This window comes from Salmo salar, chromosome 20 (genome assembly GCF_965601325.2).
Source record: "Salmo salar chromosome 20, fSalSal1, whole genome shotgun sequence".
Taxonomy (NCBI): Eukaryota; Metazoa; Chordata; class Actinopteri; order Salmoniformes; family Salmonidae; genus Salmo; species Salmo salar.
This window is the reverse complement of record NC_138310.1, coordinates 56,283,890-56,303,641: the sequence shown is the minus strand read 5'-3', so window position 1 is coordinate 56,303,641 and position 19,752 is coordinate 56,283,890. Positions and strand designations below refer to the sequence as shown.

The window sequence follows — 19,752 nt, the reverse complement described above, 5'->3', positions numbered from 1 at the left end:
ATTTAAAGCACGTCTGAGCCTTCAGACAAGACATGACACAGTAATCTACAGCTTTATAAACATTCTCTCCTCCTGTCATCCTGGCATTTCAAGCCCTGTGTCCCGGGCTCACACACTCTTAACAGCCAGTTCTATGGAACTCTACATATTCACAATTTACTTTAAAACATTGGTGCTGTCTTTGATGTTCCCGTTGTTTATTTAAAATAGCTATCAACATTTAATGCTGTAATATTTGGAAACAGATCTTTTTTTTTTGTATTTACATAAGCTTATTGAATGAGTTTCAAATACAATGTATATATTTATATATGTATGTACTGACCAGAGCCATCTTAATAAAATCTGCTTCAGTCACAACAGAAAAATTACATGACCCACCCACTGTGAGTACCAGTCCATTCAAAAAAGTCTTGTTAGAAAAGGGGGTGGGAGGGGTGGAGCTCTTGTGCCGTGGAGGCTTCCAGTTGCCCCAAAATGGTCGCTCGTACCCTTCGACAGCACAGAGAAACTGAACTGTGTGTGTCTGTTCATGGACTCAACACGCATCCAGCCCACGAGACATAATTGTTCCCTTAAGGTGTCTGTACAGAAAACTGCCCTTGCCAACTGCACCTAATCCACATAAAACAATGTAGAAGAAATGTACTAAAAAAACAAAGTAACTAAAAGGTGTAAGGAGCTTGCAGCACAACATACCTATAGTACATTCAGCACAGGCCAATAGGCTTCAGGCATTCTTTATGGATGGCTATTTTTGGGGTCCTAGAACATCGGTTTCTGTGACTGTCACATTTACTTACCCTTTTCATACAAAACAAAACAAAAAAATGTGGCAAATGGTCACATTCCTGTTTAAATTTAAAAAGCCCTGCAGAGCTTCCCAAAATGGATGCCACAAAGGCTATGACACTTCTAGTTGGATTACTAGGCCATTATCGGTCATGCTCTCTCTCCTGACAATCCTTTTTCTTAGATCACACATTCCACACACACATGCACATGCACGACTACACACACACACACACACACACACACACACACACACACACACACACACACACACACACACACACACACACACACACACACACACACACACACACACACACACACACACACACACACACACACACACATGCACACGTTTGGGATTGCGGGACAGAGACCAGCCTTGGTATGTTAGAAGTGAGGCACAAAATCAACAGACAAGACACAGCTAAAAGACTCACTTTTGGTATGCTTCCAAAAAAGGAATAAAAATGTGATCGATAAGAGATGACGCTCTTGTGGCCTAATAAATATGTCAGGACCTCCCTCCTCCCGGCAACCTTCCACACATATATTAGAGTCAAGGCTTTCTCTTTAAATCCCACATTTAACAGTGCTACAGGCATAACTCGTAACTCCATAGTGCTGTTGTTTTAAAGTCAAAACATGAGGCAGTGATCTAGGATTCTTAGGAAGTGTTCTGGGCTTTTGATTGGGCGGGAAGGGGTGGGTAAGGGGCGCGAGGTGGGGTAAAGAGGCAGAGTCTCTCTGCACATTGCAGACAGACAGACGGACGGACAGACAGCAGAGTCGATTGGGAATGTCTTATAACCATTATTCACTAATCTCTAATGGGCAGATCATGCGCTTCAATGGCTATCCAGATGTTTGAGGACCTATTTATCCAAAGAGGCAGTGCTAGTGTAGTTTTGCTTCCCCGTATGTTACGTCTCTTGTGGTTCCTTTGTCCTCCTATTTTTCCCTTTTTAAAACTACGTCCTCGTCATCCTTTAGTCAGCGTTTGCAGTCTGTGTGTCGGTCAATTTTAGTTTTTTCCTTAAACCAGAGTAGAGTAAGAGAGACAGAGAGTAGAAAGAGTGCTCCGGCTGCCCCTGTGCACCTCCCCTCACGGCTTGCGACCGGGGAGGGGGGCGGCAACCCTGGTGCTCAGCCGTCCTCCTCGGGGGTGGAGTCATCTGGAGTGGAGTCGTCAGTGGCGAACTCGTCCGAAGAGCCGCTCTTGTGGATGCGTCCATCGCTGCGCATACTGTGGAAGGTCTTGCGGAAGGCTTCCATCATGGAGTGGGCCAGCTTTTTGGCCTCCAGCTTGCTCTCACACTCCACGGCGTGGCAGTCCATCTGGAAGGTCAGGTCGTCGTTGATTTCCCGGTAGATCCAGGCGAACACATTGGGGCTCGTGCAGTGGTCCGCCGTACAGTAGGCGATGCGCGCCACCTGGTACGTGTCCATGGTAACAGAGGCCTCGCCGCGCCCGTCCAGGTGGTGCAGGCGCACCTGGAAGGGGCGGATCTCCAGGAGGGAGTTGGCAGGGAGGTGCTCTTCCTGGGCCAGCACACGGCGGTTCCACAGGCCCACCACTGCCGACTCTGTGCAGCCCGACAGGAACTGGGTCCCTGAGATGGTCACCTTGCCCAGATACGTCACCTGTGGAGAGAACGCAGAGAGAGAGAGGCTGTTAACCATCTGACAGCATCTAGTGGTAGGAAACTATGACTACCTATGTGGCTCAACTGGTAAAAGTGTAGGACTTTCAATGCTAAGGTCATGGGTTAAATTCCTGCAGGGATCACATACACACATTATAAGCAATGTACCCTTATGCATTCACTGTACTATAAGTGTCTGCTAAATGGCATATTATATACGTATCAACAAGAAACAAATATGTACACTCAGAATCATTCAGCCGAGTACTAGTTGCAAATCAATGGTTTTCTATTGGGACACCATTTGTAAGTCTCCAGATGTGATGAGAGGTTTGTCTTTTTGTATGTGGTGACTGTGCTGACATGCTGAGGGACGTGTGTGTTATTTTCCCAGAGGGAAAACACTGTGTGGAGCTGAGAGTCTTCTTACGGCTGCAGCAGCCAGCCAACACTACAGAATACCATAGTAGTGACACACTACACACTGGGAGAGGCTACTACACTGTACTGACAGACTCTACTCTTGAGGGAGAGAGAAAGAGAAGTGGGAAGTGGGTGAGTGGGAGCAAGGAGAGGGGACAGTATGAAGGATTGAGGGAGGGAGGGGGAGAGAGAGGACAGTATAAAGGGTTGAGGGAGGGAGGGGGAAAGGGGGAACAGTACAAAGGGTTGAGGGAGGGAGGGAGGGAGGGAGGGAGGGAGGGAGGGAGGGAGGGAGGGAGGGAGGGAGGGAGGGAGGGAGGGGAGACAGTATAAAGGGTTGAGGGAGGGAGAGAGGGGGGACAGTATAAAGGATTGAGGGAGGCAGGGAGGGAGGACAGTATAAAGGGTTGAGGGGACAGAGGTTTGAGGGAGGGAGGGTTGAGGGGTCAGTATAAAGGTTTGAGGAAGGGAGGGAGGGTCGAGGAGAGGGAGTATAAAGGTGTAAACCAGAGGGCTAGAGAAAGGTGAACTGAACACAGCCTAGTATCTCAGTGGGAGTGGGTCCAGCCCAGGCCTAGGTCCAGCCCAGGCCTTGGTCCAGCAGGCACAATGGCTGACTTGAGAGCTCTCTCTCTCTCTCTCTCTCTCTCTCTCTCTCTCTCTCTCAATTCAATTCAAAGGGCTTTATTCAATTCAAAGGGCTTTATTCAATTCAAAGGGCTTTCAATCTCTCCCTCTACGTGCACTTTATGACTTTATAAAAATACACAGAGGAGGTGCCTGGTTGGAGTAAAGCACTTGCAGACTTTCTCCTCTCAGTATATGTTTACAGGGATGGGGGGATAGAGCGATGGAAGGGGGTTGGGGAATACTCTCCAGAGTTCACTCCATGTGGCCTCCTGACTCCATTCCCTCACTTCCTCAGCTGTGTGTGTAACGTATTAAATATCAGCAAGCAGGTCATGAAGAAAAGGAAAAAGTTCAAGACCAATCTCCTTTCCACCTCATTTATCACCTGATTTACTTAACAAAAGGTTCATAGGTGGTCCAGGTATGACATGGCATGGCACAAGTGTGTGTGTGGGGGCTTTCCTCTTTGTTCTATTTTTGCACCTCTATGGTTCTCACAAGCAAGGGGGAGGCCAGTGACATCAGAGTAAACACATCAGACCCACCCCTTGATTGGCCAACTCTTGAAGTTTGCAATTTTGCTCAGAACATCTTTTTTTTTATTTCCCTTAAGTGTGTGTACATTATTGCATGTGTACATGGGATATTGTTTTTCAACTGGAAAAGCTCAGAAATAGCTGGGGTATTTCTTTAAAAGCATAACATATGACATCAGAATGCATCGTACATCTCTAGACCCTAGAGCAAGCTGGTAAAACGGTGCATCATTAAGGGACACAAAAGTAAAGACACAAAACACACATACTGTACACACAACACTGTAAACAAACAACACAACAGTTACTCTGAAAGATACAGTGCTATCTGATAATATGTCAAGGACAGGGGCACACAGACGTCCAGTAGTATCAATGAAACATTGACACAGACAGGAACTATGAAGGAGACAAGCGGGTGAAAAAATAGAAAATATAACTTCTGTGACTTTTGTCTGGCCGTTTTTTTCTTCCCTCTGGAAGTTTTGTTTAGTCTGTGACCACAAGGTCTATATCTGTACCTCTCTCTCTCAGTCTCTCTCTCCCTCTCACCCTTCATCCCTCCATCCATCCCTCCTGCCCTCTCTCCTTCCTTCCCATTTAGACACTTTTTTCCCAGTCTCAGTCATTCCATCCACAAACTATTATAACCCTGTAGTGGTGAAGCCTGGGAGAACAGAGGACAGAGGAAGGTCTTCAGGCTGGCTGGCTGGTGTGGGAAGCACTAATCCCCACCACATCACACCACAGAGAGCCCAGCCAATAGAGTAACCACAGCCAGAGCCAGAGCAAGCGAGACGGACGGAGAGAGAGGGAGACAGAGCAAGCGAGACGGAGCGAGAGGGAGCCAGAGCAAGCGAGACGGACGGAGAGAGAGGGAGACAGAGAGGACAGAAAAAAAGAGAAAACAGGCAAGCAAGAGAGTGACAGAAACAGAAAGATGAATAGAGAGAGAAAACGAGAGTACAGAGAGAATCCTAGTCACTAGACCCAGCTGCTGCAGTCTCAGCCTTAGCATCAGGCAGCATGGTTGTCATCAAGGGGTGACCGCCCCGTTTCTCCCCCGAAGCTTCTCCAGCAGATTCATCATGGTGAAAACCTCTGGAGCGCCCCCAGTTGCCAGGCGGTTAGCCAACTGACCACACTGACACCCCGCTCTCAGCCAACTGACATCCACTGACATCCACCCACCAGGATATTCACAGTGGAAATACAGTATAAATCAAGCAATAATTCATTGTTATGGTCTTTTGAGGGAATTATTTCATTTTTTCTTTAGTTTTTTATCTACTTAGTAGTTGAGTGCGGGCTGGCAATGATGGCCTGTGGATGGCCTATGTACTGGACATTTGGATGAAGGCTTGATGCCAATAACGCATGTTAAAAAGTAATAATTGAAATCTACCTCAGCATTCAAATCCAATCTATGTGTATGTTAGATCTATCTGTCCAACTCAATTCTCTGACACTTTCCCCTCTCACACTGTCCCCCCTGTCCCCTTCTGTCCCATCTGTCCCCATGCCAGGAAAGTCGTACTCTGCTCTGTGTCAGGCAGCTCTGGGAGTGGCTTGGGGTCAGCAGGGACAACTGGCCCATTCTAGAGGCCCCTGGTCTACCGGTTGTACTGGGTGACCAGTGAGCTCACCTCACCACACGCATGCACGTACATATGCATAAACACACACATGGGCATACACACAAACACACATGCATACACACACACGTGCTCACACACGTGTGCACACACACACACATACACGGTATGGGAGGTGTTTGGGGTTGCTACAAGGGAACAGAGGCCTCCTCTATTCCTCCGAGGCTGGTGCTCCACAAAGAGTCCCTCACTCCTCAGTCTCACTCACTGGTCTCTGCAGTATTTCTGTCCTCAAAGCCCCTCATTGACAGCAATTCTCTTTGGTCTGTGTAATATCACACAGACTAAACATGTTTACTCTAATACGACTGAAGGGAAATGGGGCAGGGAGGGGAAGGGCTAGGTAGGTAGGTAGGTAGGTTTGTAGGTAGGTAGGTAGGTTTGTAGGTAGGTAGGTAGGTAGGTAGGTAGGTAGGTAGGTAGGTAGGTAGGTAGGTAGGTAGGTAGGTAGGTAGGTAGGTAGTGTAGGTAGGTAGGTAGGTAGGTAGAGTAGGTAGGGTAGGTAGGGTGGGTAGGCAGGAATCATGCAGTGAGGATGTACAGCTATAATTATTATTATACATACTGTAGTGAAAGGATGGGGAAACCCTGATTCTACCGGCCTCCTTTTACATGTCTTGGAGGCTCAGTCAGGAGAAGACATTCAGACAGAAACAATCCACCTCTTTCCAGAGACCTTATTAGGGTGTTTTCACATATAATGCTAATAAAAAAAACGATGTCAGTCCTCGTTAAAGTGAACTCCGGGGTAAAAAAAGCAAAGTAACTCAGTTCTCTTTGGATTCACACTGCCCTTGCCTTTATTTATTATTATAATTTTTTTTATTTAACCTTTATTTAACCAGGTAGGCCAGTTGAGAACAAGTTCTCATTTACAACTGCGACCTGGCCAAGATAAAGCAAAGCAGAGCGACACTGTAACGCCCTGGCCATAGAGAGGGGTTTTGTTCTTTATTTTGGTTAGGCCAGGGTGTTACATTGGGTGGGCGTTCTATGTTCATTTTTCTATGTTTTTGTATTTCTTTGTTTTGGGCCGTGTGTGGCTCCCAATCAGGCACAGCTGTAGTTCGTTGTTGCTGATTGGGAGTCACACATAAGGAACCTGTTTTTCCTTTGGGTTTTGTGGGGGATTGTTTCTGTTTCTGTTTAGTGTTTTGCACCTGACAGGACTGTTTGGCTGTCGGTTTTCTTGTTTTGTGTAGTGTTCTTTAGTAAATTAAACTTCAATGATGAACACTAACTCCGCTGCATATTGGTCCACTTTCTCAGACGATGACTTCTCTGTTTCGTCTGACGACGAAGACAGCCGTTAAAGAATTACCCTCCAAAAACGGACCAAGCAGCGGAGGAAGGAGAGGCACCAGGAGAAGGAAAGTAATATGGACTCATGGACTTTGGAGGAGATGGAGAGGTGCGTTCAGGATTCCTGGAGATGGGAGGAATTGCTCGACGGAGGTGGACCGTGGGCTCAGGCTGGGGAGTATCGCCGCCCGCAGTGGGAGATCGAGGCGACGATAGCTGAGAGGCGCTGGTACGAAGCGAGGGAGCGCAACAGGCACGAGAGGCAGCCCCCCAAAACATTTTTTGGGGGGGCACACGGGGAGTGTGGCGGAGCCAGGAAGGAATTCTGGGCCAACTCCCCGTGCTTACAGGAGGCAGCGCAGTACTGGTCAGACACCGTGTTATGCGGTAAAGCGCACGGTGTCCCCAGTACGCGTTGATAGCCCGGAGCGCTACATGCCAGCCCCCCGCAAGTGCCATGCGAGAGCAGGCATCGAGCCAGTACGGATTGTGCCAGCTCAGCGTGTCTGGTCTCCAGTGCTCCGTTTCGGTCCAGGCTATCCTGCGCCGGCTCTGCGCACTGTGTCTCCAGGGCGCTGGGAGGGCTCAGTTCGCCCAATGCCTGCGCTCCGCCCGTGCCGGGCAAAAGTGGGCATTCAGCCTGGAGTTTGGGTGGCAAGCCTACGCACCAGAACTCCAGTGCTCCCCCACAGCCCGGTTTATCCTGTGCCTCCTCCTTGGACCAGGCCTCCAGTGGGTCGCTCCAGCCTGATTTATCCTGTGCCTCCTCCCAGGACCAGGCCTCCTGTGGGTCTCTCCAGCCTGGTCTATCCTGTGCCTCCTCCCAGGACCAGGCCTCCTGTGGATCTCCCCAGCCTGGTGAGTCCAGTGCCTGCGCCCAGAGCCAGGCCTCCTTCATGTCTCCCCAGCCTGGTGAGTCCTGGGCCAGAGCCGCCAAAGCCGTCCGCCAGTCCGGAGCCGCCAGAGCCGCCCGCCAGTCCGGAGCCGCCAGAGCCGCCAGTCCGGAGCCGCCAGTCCGGAGCCGCCAGAGCCGCCCGCCTGTCCGGAGCCGCCCGCCTGTCCGGAGCTGCCAGAGCCGCCCGCCTGTCCGGAGCCGCCAGAGCCGCCCGCCTGTCCAGAGCCGCCAGACCCGCCCGCCAGCCTGGTGAGTCCTGTGCCTGCGCCCAGGGCCTCCTTCATGTCTCCCCAGCCTGGTGAGTCCTGTGCCTGTGCCCAGGGCCAGGCCTCCTTCATGTCTCCCCAGCCTGGTGAATCCTGGGCCAGAGCCGCCAGAGCCACCCGGCAGCCCGGAGCGGCCGGAGCCGCCCGCCAGCCGGGCGCAGCCAGGGTCGCCCGCCCGCCAGCCGGGCGCAGCCAGAATTGCCCGCCAGGCGGGCGCAGTCAGGGTCGCCCACCAGTCCTCCGACTCGGCCAGGGGCGCCACCTAAGTGGGCGACGCTGAGGCTGGAGCAGAGGCCACGTCCCGCACCTGAGCCGCCGCCGTAAGAAGGCCCACCCGGACCCTCTCCTTCAGAGTCAGGTTTTGCGGCCGGAGTCCGCACCTTTGGGGGGGTACTGTAACGCCCTGGCCATAGAGAGGGGTTTTTGTTCTTTATTTTGGTTAGGCCAGGGTGTTACATTGGGTGGGCGTTCTGTGTTAATTTTTCTATGTGTTTGTATTTCTTTGTTTTGGGCTGTGTGTGGCTCCCAATCAGGCACAGCTATAGTTCGTTGTTGCTGATTGGGAGTCACACATAAGGAGCCTGTTTTTCCTTTGGGTTTTGTGGGGGATTGTTTCTGTTTCTGTTTAGTGTTTTGCACCTAACAGGACTGTTTGGCTGTCGGTTTTCTTGTTCTGTGTAGTGTTCTTTAGTAAATTAAACTTCAATGATGAACACTAACTCCGCTGCGTATTGGTCCACTTTCTCAGAAGATGACTTCTCTGTTTCGTCTGACGACGAAGACAGCCGTTACAGACACAAACAACACAGAGTTACACTTGGGATAAACAAACATACAGTCAATAACACAATAGAAGAACATCTATATACAGTGTGTGCAAATGTAGTAAGATTTGGAAGGTAAGGCAATAAATAGGCCATAGTGGCGAAATAACTACAATTTAGCAGTTAAACACTGGAGTGATAGTTGTGAAGAAGATGAATGTGCAAGTAGAGATACTGTGGTGCAAAGGAGCAACAAAATAAATAACAATATGTGGATGAGGTAGTTGGGTGGGCTATTTACAGATGGGCTGTGTACAGGTGCAATGATCGGTAAGCTGCTCTGACAGCTAATGCTTAAATTTAGTGAGGGAGATATAAGACTCCAGCTTTAGTGATTTTTGCAATTCGTTCCAGTCATTGGCAGCGGAGAACTGGAAGGAAAGGCGCCCAAAGGAGGAGTTGGCTTTGGGGATGACCAGTGAAATATACCTGCTGGAGCACGTGCTACAGGTGGGTGCTGCTATGGTGACCAGTGAGCTGAGATAAGGCGGGGCTTTACCTAGCAAAGACTTATAGATGACCTGGATCCAGTGGGTTTGGCGACGAATAGGAAGCCAGCCCAGCCAATGTGAGCATACAGGTCGTGGTGGTGGGTAGTATATGGGGCTTTGGTAACAAAGCGGATGGCACTGTGATAGACTACATTCAATTTGCTGAGTAGAGTGTTGGAGGCTATTTTGTAAATGACATTGCCGAAGTCAAGGATCAGTAGCATAGCCAGTTTTACGAGGGTATGTTTGGCAGCATGAGTGAAGGAGGCTTTGTTGGCATATAGGAAGCCGATTCTAGATTTAATTTTGGATTGGAGATGCTTAACGTGAGTCTGGAAGGAGAGTTTACAGTCTAACCAGACACCTAGGTATTTGTAGTTGTCCACATATTCTAAGTCAGAACCGTCCAGAGTAGTGATGCTAGATGAGCGAGCGGGTGGGGGCAGCAATTGGTTGAAGAGCATGCATTTAGTTTTACTTGCAATTAAGAGCAGATGGAGCCTACGGAAGGAGTGTTGTATGGCATTGAAGCTCGTCTGGAGGTTTGTTAACACAGTGTCCAAAGAAAGGCCAAAAGTATACAGAATGGTGTCGTCTGCGTAGAGGTGGATCAGAGAATCACCAGCAGCAAGAGCGACATCATTGATGGATACAGAGAAAAGAGTCTGCCCAAGAATTGAACCCTGTGGCACCCCCATAGAGATTGCCAGAGGTCCGGACAACAGGCTCTCCGATTTGACACACTGAACTCTATCTGAGAAGTAGTTGGTGAACCAGGCGAGGCAGTCATTTGAGAAACCAAGGCTGTTGAGTCTGCCGATAAGAATGCGGTGATTGACAGAGTCGAAAGCCTTGGCCAGGTCGATGAAGATGGCTGCATTGTATTGTATTTTATCGATGGCGGTTATGATATTGTTTAGGACCTTGAGCGTGGCTGAGGTGCACCCATGACCCACTCAGAAACCAGATTGCATAGCGGAGAAGGTACGGTGGGATTTGAAATGGTCGGTGATCTGTTTGTTAACTTGGCTTTCGAAGACTTTAGAAAGGCAGGGTATTATAGATATAGGTCTGTAACAGTTTGGGTCTAGAGTGTCTCCCCCTGTGAAGAGGGGGATGACCGCGGCAGCTTTCCAATCTTTGAGAATCTCAGACAATACGAAAGAGAGGTTGAACAGGCTAGTAATAGGGGTTGCAACAATTGTGGCAGATCATTTTAGAAAGAGAGGGTCCAGATTGTTTAGCCCAGCTGATTTGTAGAGGTACAGATTTTGCAGCTCTTTCAGAACATCAGCTATCTGGATTTGGGTGAAGGAGAAATGGTGGGGGCTTTGGCGGGTTGCTGTGGAGGGTGCCGGGCAGTTGACTGGGGTAGGGGTAGCCAGGTGGAAAGCATGGCCAGCCGTAGAGAAATGCTTATTGAAATTCTCAATTATAGTAGATTTATCGGTGGTAACAGTGTTTCCTAGCCTCAGAGCAGTGGGCAGCTGGGAGGAGGTGCGTTTATTCTCTATGGACTTTACAGTGTCCCAGAACTTTTTTGAGTTTGTACTACAGGATGCATTGAGGGCATCTAACTTAGATTGTAGGTTAAGCATATCCCAGTTTAGGTCACCTAACAGTACAAACTCTGAAGATAAATGGGGGGCAATTAATTCACAAAGGGTGTCCAGGGCACAGCTGGGGACTGAGGGGGGTCTATAAAAGGCAGCAACAGTGAGAGACTTATTTCTGGAAAGGTGGATTTTTAAAAGTAGAAGCCCGAACTGTTTGGGCACAGACCTGGATAGCATGACAGAGGACTCAACTATTTTGCCAGTTCACTTCAACTATTTTGTGAACCGAGTCCTCTTTGCATTCACATTGCTATGTTTAGAAAGAAACCAAGATCTTTTTCCAACATGAACTCTGGGTATTTACAAAGTGCAGGACTAGTCATTCAATCAGAATGTGTTATCGCAAAGCTAGATATACATTCCAGTACTTACATTTTGGAAACTAATGGATTGCCTGTAGTTAAAATATGAGACATAATAATTGTAATCAGAAGGTACTATTAACATGTACATTTGATTGGTAACAGAATAAATAGCAATAGAATAACTGCAGAATAAATCACGCTGTAATTGAACCTTCTACCCCCAAAGGTAGGCTACTGCCCCTTTAAGAGATAGAGAATAGATGTTGTACCCTATGTTGTGATGTCACCAAATCTGTTGTCATCACACACTATTCAAACCCCACTAACAATAAACAGCTTATTGAGCTCTCTTGGCCTATAGATCACATATTGCAAACAAATAAACTGAAGTAAAAACTCCACACATTTTGGAATTTCTGTGCAGTCCTTGACAATCGCTAATCAATATCCAAAAACTGCACACTTTTTCTTGTTGTTATGAACCTGCACATCATCATCTTCTCTCTTTTGTGGCACAAATGTGAGGGGTTATGGCAAGGGACACATTGTTGCAGTAGTCTAGTGTGAGGGGTTATGGCAGGAGAAACAGGGTTGCAGTAGTCTAGTGTGAGGGGTTATGTCAGTAGTCTAGTGTGAGGGGTTATGGCAGGAGAAACAGGGTTGCAGTAGTCTAGTATGAGGGGTTATGGCAGGAGAAACAGGGTTGCAGTAGTCTAGTGTGAGGGGTTATGTCAGTAGTCTAGTGTGAAGGGTTATGGCAAGGGAAACTGTGTTACAGTAGTCTAGTGTAAAGGGTTATGTCAGTAGTCTAGTGTGAGGGGTTATGGCAGGGAAACAGTGTTGCAGTAGTCTAGTGTGAGGGGTTATGGCAGGGGAAACAGTTTTACTGTAGTCTAGTGTGAGGGGTTATGTCAGGAGAAACAGTGTTACAGTAGTCTACTGTGAGGGGTTATGTCAGTAGTCTAGTGTGAGGGGTTATGTCAGTAGTCTAGTGTGAAGGGCTTTGTCAGGGGAAACAGTGTTACAGTAGTCTAGTTTTAGGGGTTATGTCAGAGGAAACAGTGTGAGGGGTTATGTCAGTAGTCTAGTGTGAAGGGTTATGGCAGGGGAAACAGTGCTGCAGTAGTCTAGTGTGAGGGGTTATGGCAGGGGAAACAGTACTGCAGTAGTCTAGTGTGAGGGGTTATGGCAGGGGAAACAGTGTTGCAGTAGTCCGGTGTGAGGGGTTATGTCAGTAGTCTAGTGTGAGGGGTTATGTCAGTAGTCTAGTGTGAGGGGTTATGTCAGTAGTCTAGTGTGAGGGGTTATGTCAGGGGAAACAGTGTAGCAGTATTACAGTAGTCTAGTGTGAGGGGTTATGGCAGGAGAAACAGTGTAGCAGTATTACAGTAGTCTAGTGTGAGGGGTTATGTCAGGGGAAACAGTGTTGCAGTAGTCTAGTGTGAGGGGTTATGGCAGGGGAAACAGTGTTGCAGTAGTCTAGTGTGAGGGGTTATGGCAGGGGAAACAGTTTTACTGTAGTCTAGTGTGAGGGGTTATGTCAGGAGAAACAGTGTTACAGTAGTCTACTGTGAGGGGTTATGTCAGTAGTCTAGTGTGAGGGGTTATGTCAGTAGTCTAGTGTGAAGGGCTTTGTCAGGGGAAACAGTGTTACAGTAGTCTAGTTTTAGGGGTTATGTCAGAGGAAACAGTGTGAGGGGTTATGTCAGTAGTCTAGTGTGAAGGGTTATGGCAGGGGAAACAGTGCTGCAGTAGTCTAGTGTGAGGGGTTATGGCAGGGGAAACAGTACTGCAGTAGTCTAGTGTGAGGGGTTATGGCAGGGGAAACAGTGTTGCAGTAGTCCGGTGTGAGGGCTTATGTCAGTAGTCTAGTGTGAGGGGTTATGTCAGTAGTCTAGTGTGAGGGGTTATGTCAGTAGTCTAGTGTGAGGGGTTATGTCAGGGGAAACAGTGTAGCAGTATTACAGTAGTCTAGTGTGAGGGGTTATGGCAGGAGAAACAGTGTAGCAGTATTACAGTAGTCTAGTGTGAGGGGTTATGTCAGGGGAAACAGTGTTGCAGTAGTCTAGTGTGAGGGGTTATGGCAGGGGAAACAGTGTTGCAGTAGTCTAGTGTGAGGGGTTATGTCAGGGGAAATGGTGAAACAGTAGTCTGGCAGGGGAAACAGTGTTGCAGTAGTCTAGTGTGAGGGGTTATGTCAGTGGTCTAGTGTGAGGGGTTATGTCAGTAGTCTAGTGTGAGGGGCTATGGCAGGGGAAACAGTACTGCAGTAGTCTAGTGTGAGGGGTTATGGCAGGGAAAACAGTGCTGCAGTAGTCTAGTGTGAGGGGTTATGGCAGGGGAAACAGTGTTGCAGTAGTCTAGTGTGAGGGGTTATGGCAGGGGAAACAGTGCTGCAGTAGTCTAGTGTGAGGGGTTATGGCAGGGGAAACAGTGTTGCAGTAGTCTAGTGTGAGGGGTTATGGCAGGGGAAACAGTGTTGCAGTATTCTAGTGTGAGGGGTTATGTCAGTAGTCTAGTGTGAGGGGTTATGGCAGGGGAAACAGTCTTGCAGTAGTCTAGTGTGAGGGGTTATGGCAGGGGAAACAGTGTTGCAGTAGTCTAGTGTGAGGGGTTATGTCAGAAGTCTAGTGTGAGGGGTTATGTCAGGGGAAACAGTGTAGCAGTAGTCTAGTGTGAGGGGTTATAGTAGGGGAAACAGTATTGCAGTAGTCTAGTGTGAGGGGTTATGTCAGGGGAAACAGTGTTGCAGTAGTCTTGTGTGAGGGGTTATGTCAGGGGAAACGGTGTAGCAGTAGTCTAGTGTGAGGGGTTATGTCAGTAGTCTAGTGTGAGGGGTTATGTCAGGGGAAACAGTGTTGCAGTAGTCTAGTGTGAGGGGTTATGGCAGGGGAAACGGTGTAGCAGTAGTCTAGTGTGAGGGGTTATGTCAGTAGTCTAGTGTGAGGGGTTATGTCAGTAGTCTAGTGTGAGGGGTTATGGCAGGGGAAACAGTGCTGCAGTAGTCTAGTGTGAGGGGTTATGGCAGGGGAAACAGTGCTGCAGTAGTCTAGTGTGAGGGGTTATGGCAGGGGAAACAGTGTTGCAGTAGTCTAGTGTGAGGGGTTATGGCAGGGGAAACAGTGTTGCAGTATTCTAGTGTGAGGGGTTATGTCAGTAGTCTAGTGTGAGGGGTTATGGCAGGGGAAACAGTCTTGCAGTAGTCTAGTGTGAGGGGTTATGGCAGGGGAAACAGTGTTGCAGTAGTCTAGTGTGAGGGGTTATGTCAGAAGTCTAGTGTGAGGGGTTATGTCAGGGGAAACAGTGTAGCAGTAGTCTAGTGTGAGGGGTTATAGTAGGGGAAACAGTATTGCAGTAGTCTAGTGTGAGGGGTTATGTCAGGGGAAACAGTGTTGCAGTAGTCTAGTGTGAGGGGTTATGTCAGGGGAAACGGTGTAGCAGTAGTCTAGTGTGAGGGGTTATAGTAGGGGAAACAGTATTACAGTAGTCTAGTGTGAAGGGTTATGTCAGGGGAAACAGTGTTGCAGTAGTCTAGTGTGAGGGGTTATGTCAGTAGTCTAGTGTGAGGGGTTATGTCAGTAGTCTAGTGTGAGGGGTTATGGCAGGGGAAACAGTGCTGCAGTAGTCTAGTGTGAGGGGTTATGGCAATAGTCTAGTGTGAGGGGTTATGGCAGGGGAAACAGTGTTGCAGTATTCTAGTGTGAGGGGTTATGTCAGTAGTCTAGTGTGAGGGGTTATGGCAGGGGAAACAGTCTTGCAGTAGTCTAGTGTGAGGGGTTATGGCAGGAGAAACAGTGTTGCAGAATTCTAGTGTGAGGGGTTATGTCAGGGGAAACAGTGTAGCAGTAGTCTAGTGTGAGGGGTTATAGTAGGGGAAACAGTGTTGCAGTAGTCTAGTGTGAGGGGTTATGTCAGGGGAAATAGTGTTGCAGTAGTCTAGTGTGAGGGGTTATGTCAGGGGAAACGGTGTAGCAGTAGTCTAGTGTGAGGGGTTATAGTAGGGGAAACAGTATTACAGTAGTCTAGTGTGAAGGGTTATGTCAGGGGAAACAGTGTTGCAGTAGTCTAGTGTGAGGGGTTATGTCAGTAGTCTAGTGTGAGAGGTTATAGTAGGGGAAACAGTGTTACAGTAGTCTAGTGTGAGGGGTTATGTCAGAGGAAACAGTATTACAGTAGTCTAGTGTGAGGGGTTATGGCAGGGGAAACAGTGTAGCAGTAGTCTAGTGTGAGGGGTTATGTCAGTAGTCTAGTGTGAGGGGTTATGTCAGTAGTCTAGTGTGAGGGGTTATGTCAGTAGTCTAGTGTGACGGGTTATGGCAGGGGAAACAGTGCTGCAGTAGTCTAGTGTGAGGGGTTATGGCAGTAGTCTAGTGTGAGGGGTTATGGCAGGGGAAACAGTGCTGCAGTAGTCTAGTGTGAGGGGTTATGGCAGGGGAAACAGTGTTGCAGTAGTCTAGTGTGAGGGGTTATGGCAGGGGAAACAGTGTTGCAGTATTCTAGTGTGAGGGGTTATGTCAGTAGTGTAGTGTGAGGGGTTATGGCAGGGGAAACAGTCTTGCAGTAGTCTAGTGTGAGGGGTTATGGCAGGGGAAACAGTGTTGCAGTAGTCTAGTGTGAGGGGTTATGTCAGGGGAAACAGTGTAGCAGTAGTCTAGTGTGAGGGGTTATAGTAGGGGAAACAGTGTTGCAGTAGTCTAGTGTGAGGGGTTATGTCAGGGGAAATAGTGTTGCAGTAGTCTAGTGTGAAGGGTTATGTCAGGGGAAACGGTGTAGCAGTAGTCTAGTGTGAGGGGTTATAGTAGGGGAAACAGTATTACCGTAGTCTAGTGTGAAGGGTTATGTCAGGGGAAACAGTATTGCAGTAGTCTAGTGTGAGGGGTTATGTCAGTAGTCTAGTGTGAGAGGTTATAGAAGGGGAAACAGTGTTACAGTAGTCTAGTGTGAGGGGTTATGACAGAGGAAACAGTATTACAGTAGTCTAGTGTGTTGGGTTATGTCAGTAGTCTAGTGTGAGGGGTTATGTCAGAGGAAACAGTATTACAGTAGTCTAGTGTGAGGGGTTATGGCAGGGGAAACAGTGTAGCAGTAGTCTAGTGTGAGGGGTTATGTCAGTAGTCTAGTGTGAGGGGTTATGTCAGTAGTCTAGTGTGAGGGGTTATGTCAGTAGTCTAGTGTGAGGGGTTATGTCAGGGGAAACAGTGTAGCAGTAGTCTAGTGTGAGGGGTTATAGTAGGGGAAACAGTGTTGCAGTAGTCTAGTGTGAGGGGTTATGGCAGGGGAAACAGTCTTGCAGTAGTCTAGTGTGAGGGGTTATGGCAGGAGAAACAGTGTTGCAGTAGTCTAGTGTGAGGGGTTATGTCAGGGGAAACAGTGTAGCAGTAGTCTAGTGTGAGGGGTTATAGTAGGGGAAACAGTGTTGCAGTAGTCTAGTGTGAGGGGTTATGTCAGGGGAAATAGTATTGCAGTAGTCTAGTGTGAGGGGTTATGTCAGGGGAAACGGTGTAGCAGTAGTCTAGTGTGAGGGGTTATAGTAGGGGAAACAGTGTTGCAGTAGTCTAGTGTGAGGGGTTATGTCAGGGGAAATAGTGTTGCAGTAGTCTAGTGTGAGGGGTTATGTCAGGGGAAACGGTGTAGCAGTAGTCTAGTGTGAGGGGTTATAGTAGGGGAAACAGTATTACAGTAGTCTAGTGTGAAGGGTTATGTCAGGGGAAACAGTGTTGCAGTAGTCTAGTGTGAGGGGTTATGTCAGTAGTCTAGTGTGAGAGGTTATAGTAGGGGAAACAGTGTTACAGTAGTCTAGTGTGAGGGGTTATGACAGAGGAAACAGTATTACAGTAGTCTAGTGTGTTGGGTTATGTCAGTAGTCTAGTGTGAGGGGTTATGTCAGAGGAAACAGTATTACAGTAGTCTAGTGTGAGGGGTTATGGCAGGGGAAACAGTGTAGCAGTAGTCTAGTGTGAGGGGTTATGTAAGTAGTCTAGTGTGAGGGGTTATGTCAGTAGTCTAGTGTGAGGGGTTATGTCAGTAGTCTAGTGTGAGGGGTTATGTCAGGGGAAACAGTGTAGCAGTAGTCTAGTGTGAGGGGGTATAGTAGGGGAAACAGTGTTGCAGTAGTCTAGTGTGAGGGGTTATGTCAGGGGAAACAGTATTACAGTAGTCTAGTGTGAGGGGTTATGGCAGGGGAAACGGTGTTGCAGTATTCTAGTGTGAGGGGTTATGGCAGTAGTCTAGTGTGAGGGGTTATGTCAGAGGAAACAGTATTACAGTAGTCTAGTGTGAGGGGTTATGACAGAGGAAACAGTATTACAGTAGTCTAGTGTGTTGGGTTATGTCAGTAGTCTAGTGTGAGGGGTTATGTCAGAGGAAACAGTATTACAGTAGTCTAGTGTGAGGGGTTATGGCAGGGGAAACAGTGTAGCAGTAGTCTAGTGTGAGGGGTTATGTCAGTAGTCTAGTGTGAGGGGTTATGTCAGTAGTCTAGTGTGAGGGGTTATGTCAGTAGTCTAGTGTGAGGGGTTATGTCAGGGGAAACAGTGTAGCAGTAGTCTAGTGTGAGGGGTTATAGTAGGGGAAACAGTGTTGCAGTAGTCTAGTGTGAGGGGTTATGTCAGGGGAAACAGTATTACAGTAGTCTAGTGTGAGGGGTTATGGCAGGGGAAACGGTGTTGCAGTATTCTAGTGTGAGGGGTTATGGCAGTAGTCTAGTGTGAGGGGTTATGTCAGAGGAAACAGTGTTACAGTAGTCTAGTGTGAGGGGTTATGTCAGAGGAAACAGTATTACAGTAGTCTAGTGTGAGGGGTTATGTCAGTAGTCTAGTGTGAGGGGTTATGGCAGGGAAACAGTGTTGCAGTAGTCTAGTGTGAGGGGTTATGGCAGGGGAAACAGTGTTGCAGTAGTCTAGTGTGAGGGGTTATGGCAGGGGAAACAGTTTTGCAGTAGTCTAGTGTGAGGGGTTATGTCAGTAGTCTAGTGTGAGGGGTTATGTCAGGGGAAACAGTGCTGCAGTAGTCTAGTGTGAGGGGTTATAGTAGGGGAAACAGTGTTGCAGTAGTCTAGTGTGAGGGGTTATGGCAGGGGAAACAGTGCTGCAGTAGTCTAGTGTGAGGGGTTATGGCAGGGGAAACAGTGTTGCAGTAGTCTAGTGTGAGGGGTTATTGCAGGGGAAACAGAGTTGCAGTAGTCTAGTGTGAGGGGTTATGGCAGGGGAAACAGTGCTGCAGTAGTCTAGTGTGAGGGGTTATGGCAGGGGAAACAGTGTTGCAGTAGTCTAGTGTGAGGGGTTATGGCAGTAGTCTAGTGTGAGGGGTTATGGCAGGGGAAACAGTCTTGCAGTAGTCTAGTGTGAGGGGTTATGGCAGGGGAAACAGTGTTGCAGTAGTCTAGTGTGAGCGGTTATGTCAGTAGTCTAGTGTGAGGGGTTATGTCAGGGGAAACAGTGTAGCAGTAGTCTAGTGTGAGGGGTTATAGTAGGGGAAACAGTGTTGCAGTAGTCTAGTGTGAGGGGTTATGTCAGGGGAAACAGTGTTGCAGTAGTCTAGTGTGAGGGGTTATGTCAGGGGAAACGGTGTAGCAGTAGTCTAGTGTGAGGGGTTATAGTAGGGGAAACAGTATTACAGTAGTCTAGTGTGAAGGGTTATGTCAAGGGAAACAGTGTTGCAGTAGTCTAGTGTGAGGGGTTATCTCAGTAGTCTAGTGTGAGAGGTTATAGTAGGGGAAACAGTGTTACAGTAGTCTAGTGTGAGGGGTTATGACAGAGGAAACAGTATTACAGTAGTCTAGTGTGTTGGGTTATGTCAGTAGTCTAGTGTGAGGGGTTATGTCAGAGGAAACAGTATTACAGTAGTCTAGTGTGAGGGGTTATGGCAGGGGAAACAGTGTAGCAGTAGTCTAGTGTGAGGGGTTATGTCAGTAGTCTAGTGTGAGGGGTTATGTCAGTAGTCTAGTGTGAGGGGTTATGTCAGTAGTCTAGTGTGAGGGGTTATGTCAGGGGAAACAGTGTAGCAGTAGTCTAGTGTGAGGGGTTATAGTAGGGGAAACAGTGTTGCAGTAGTCTAGTGTGAGGGGTTATGTCAGGGGAAACAGTATTACAGTAGTCTAGTGTGAGGGGTTATGGCAGGGGAAACGGTGTTGCAGTATTCTAGTGTGAGGGGTTATGGCAGTAGTCTAGTGTGAGGGGTTATGTCAGAGGATACAGTATTACAGTAGTCTAGTGTGAGGGGTTATGACAGAGGAAACAGTATTACAGTAGTCTAGTGTGTTGGGTTATGTCAGTAGTCTAGTGTGAGGGGTTATGTCAGAGGAAACAGTATTACAGTAGTCTAGTGTGAGGGGTTATGGCAGGGGAAACAGTGTAGCAGTAGTCTAGTGTGA

At 48.2% G+C, this 19,752-nt stretch overlaps 1 protein-coding gene across 1 annotated transcript in view; it reads right to left on the bottom strand.

The window, feature by feature from the left end:
* Positions 1-1,679: 1,679 nt before the first annotated feature.
* Positions 1,680-19,752, bottom strand: part of LOC106580906 (PTB-containing, cubilin and LRP1-interacting protein) — a 104,976-nt gene continuing 86,903 nt past the window's right edge. Inside the window, exon 3 of the mRNA XM_045703651.2 lies at positions 1,680-2,436. Coding sequence (XP_045559607.1) covers positions 1,939-2,436 — 498 coding nt within the window. The 3' untranslated portion in view covers positions 1,680-1,938. The remainder of the gene's footprint in view (positions 2,437-19,752) is intronic.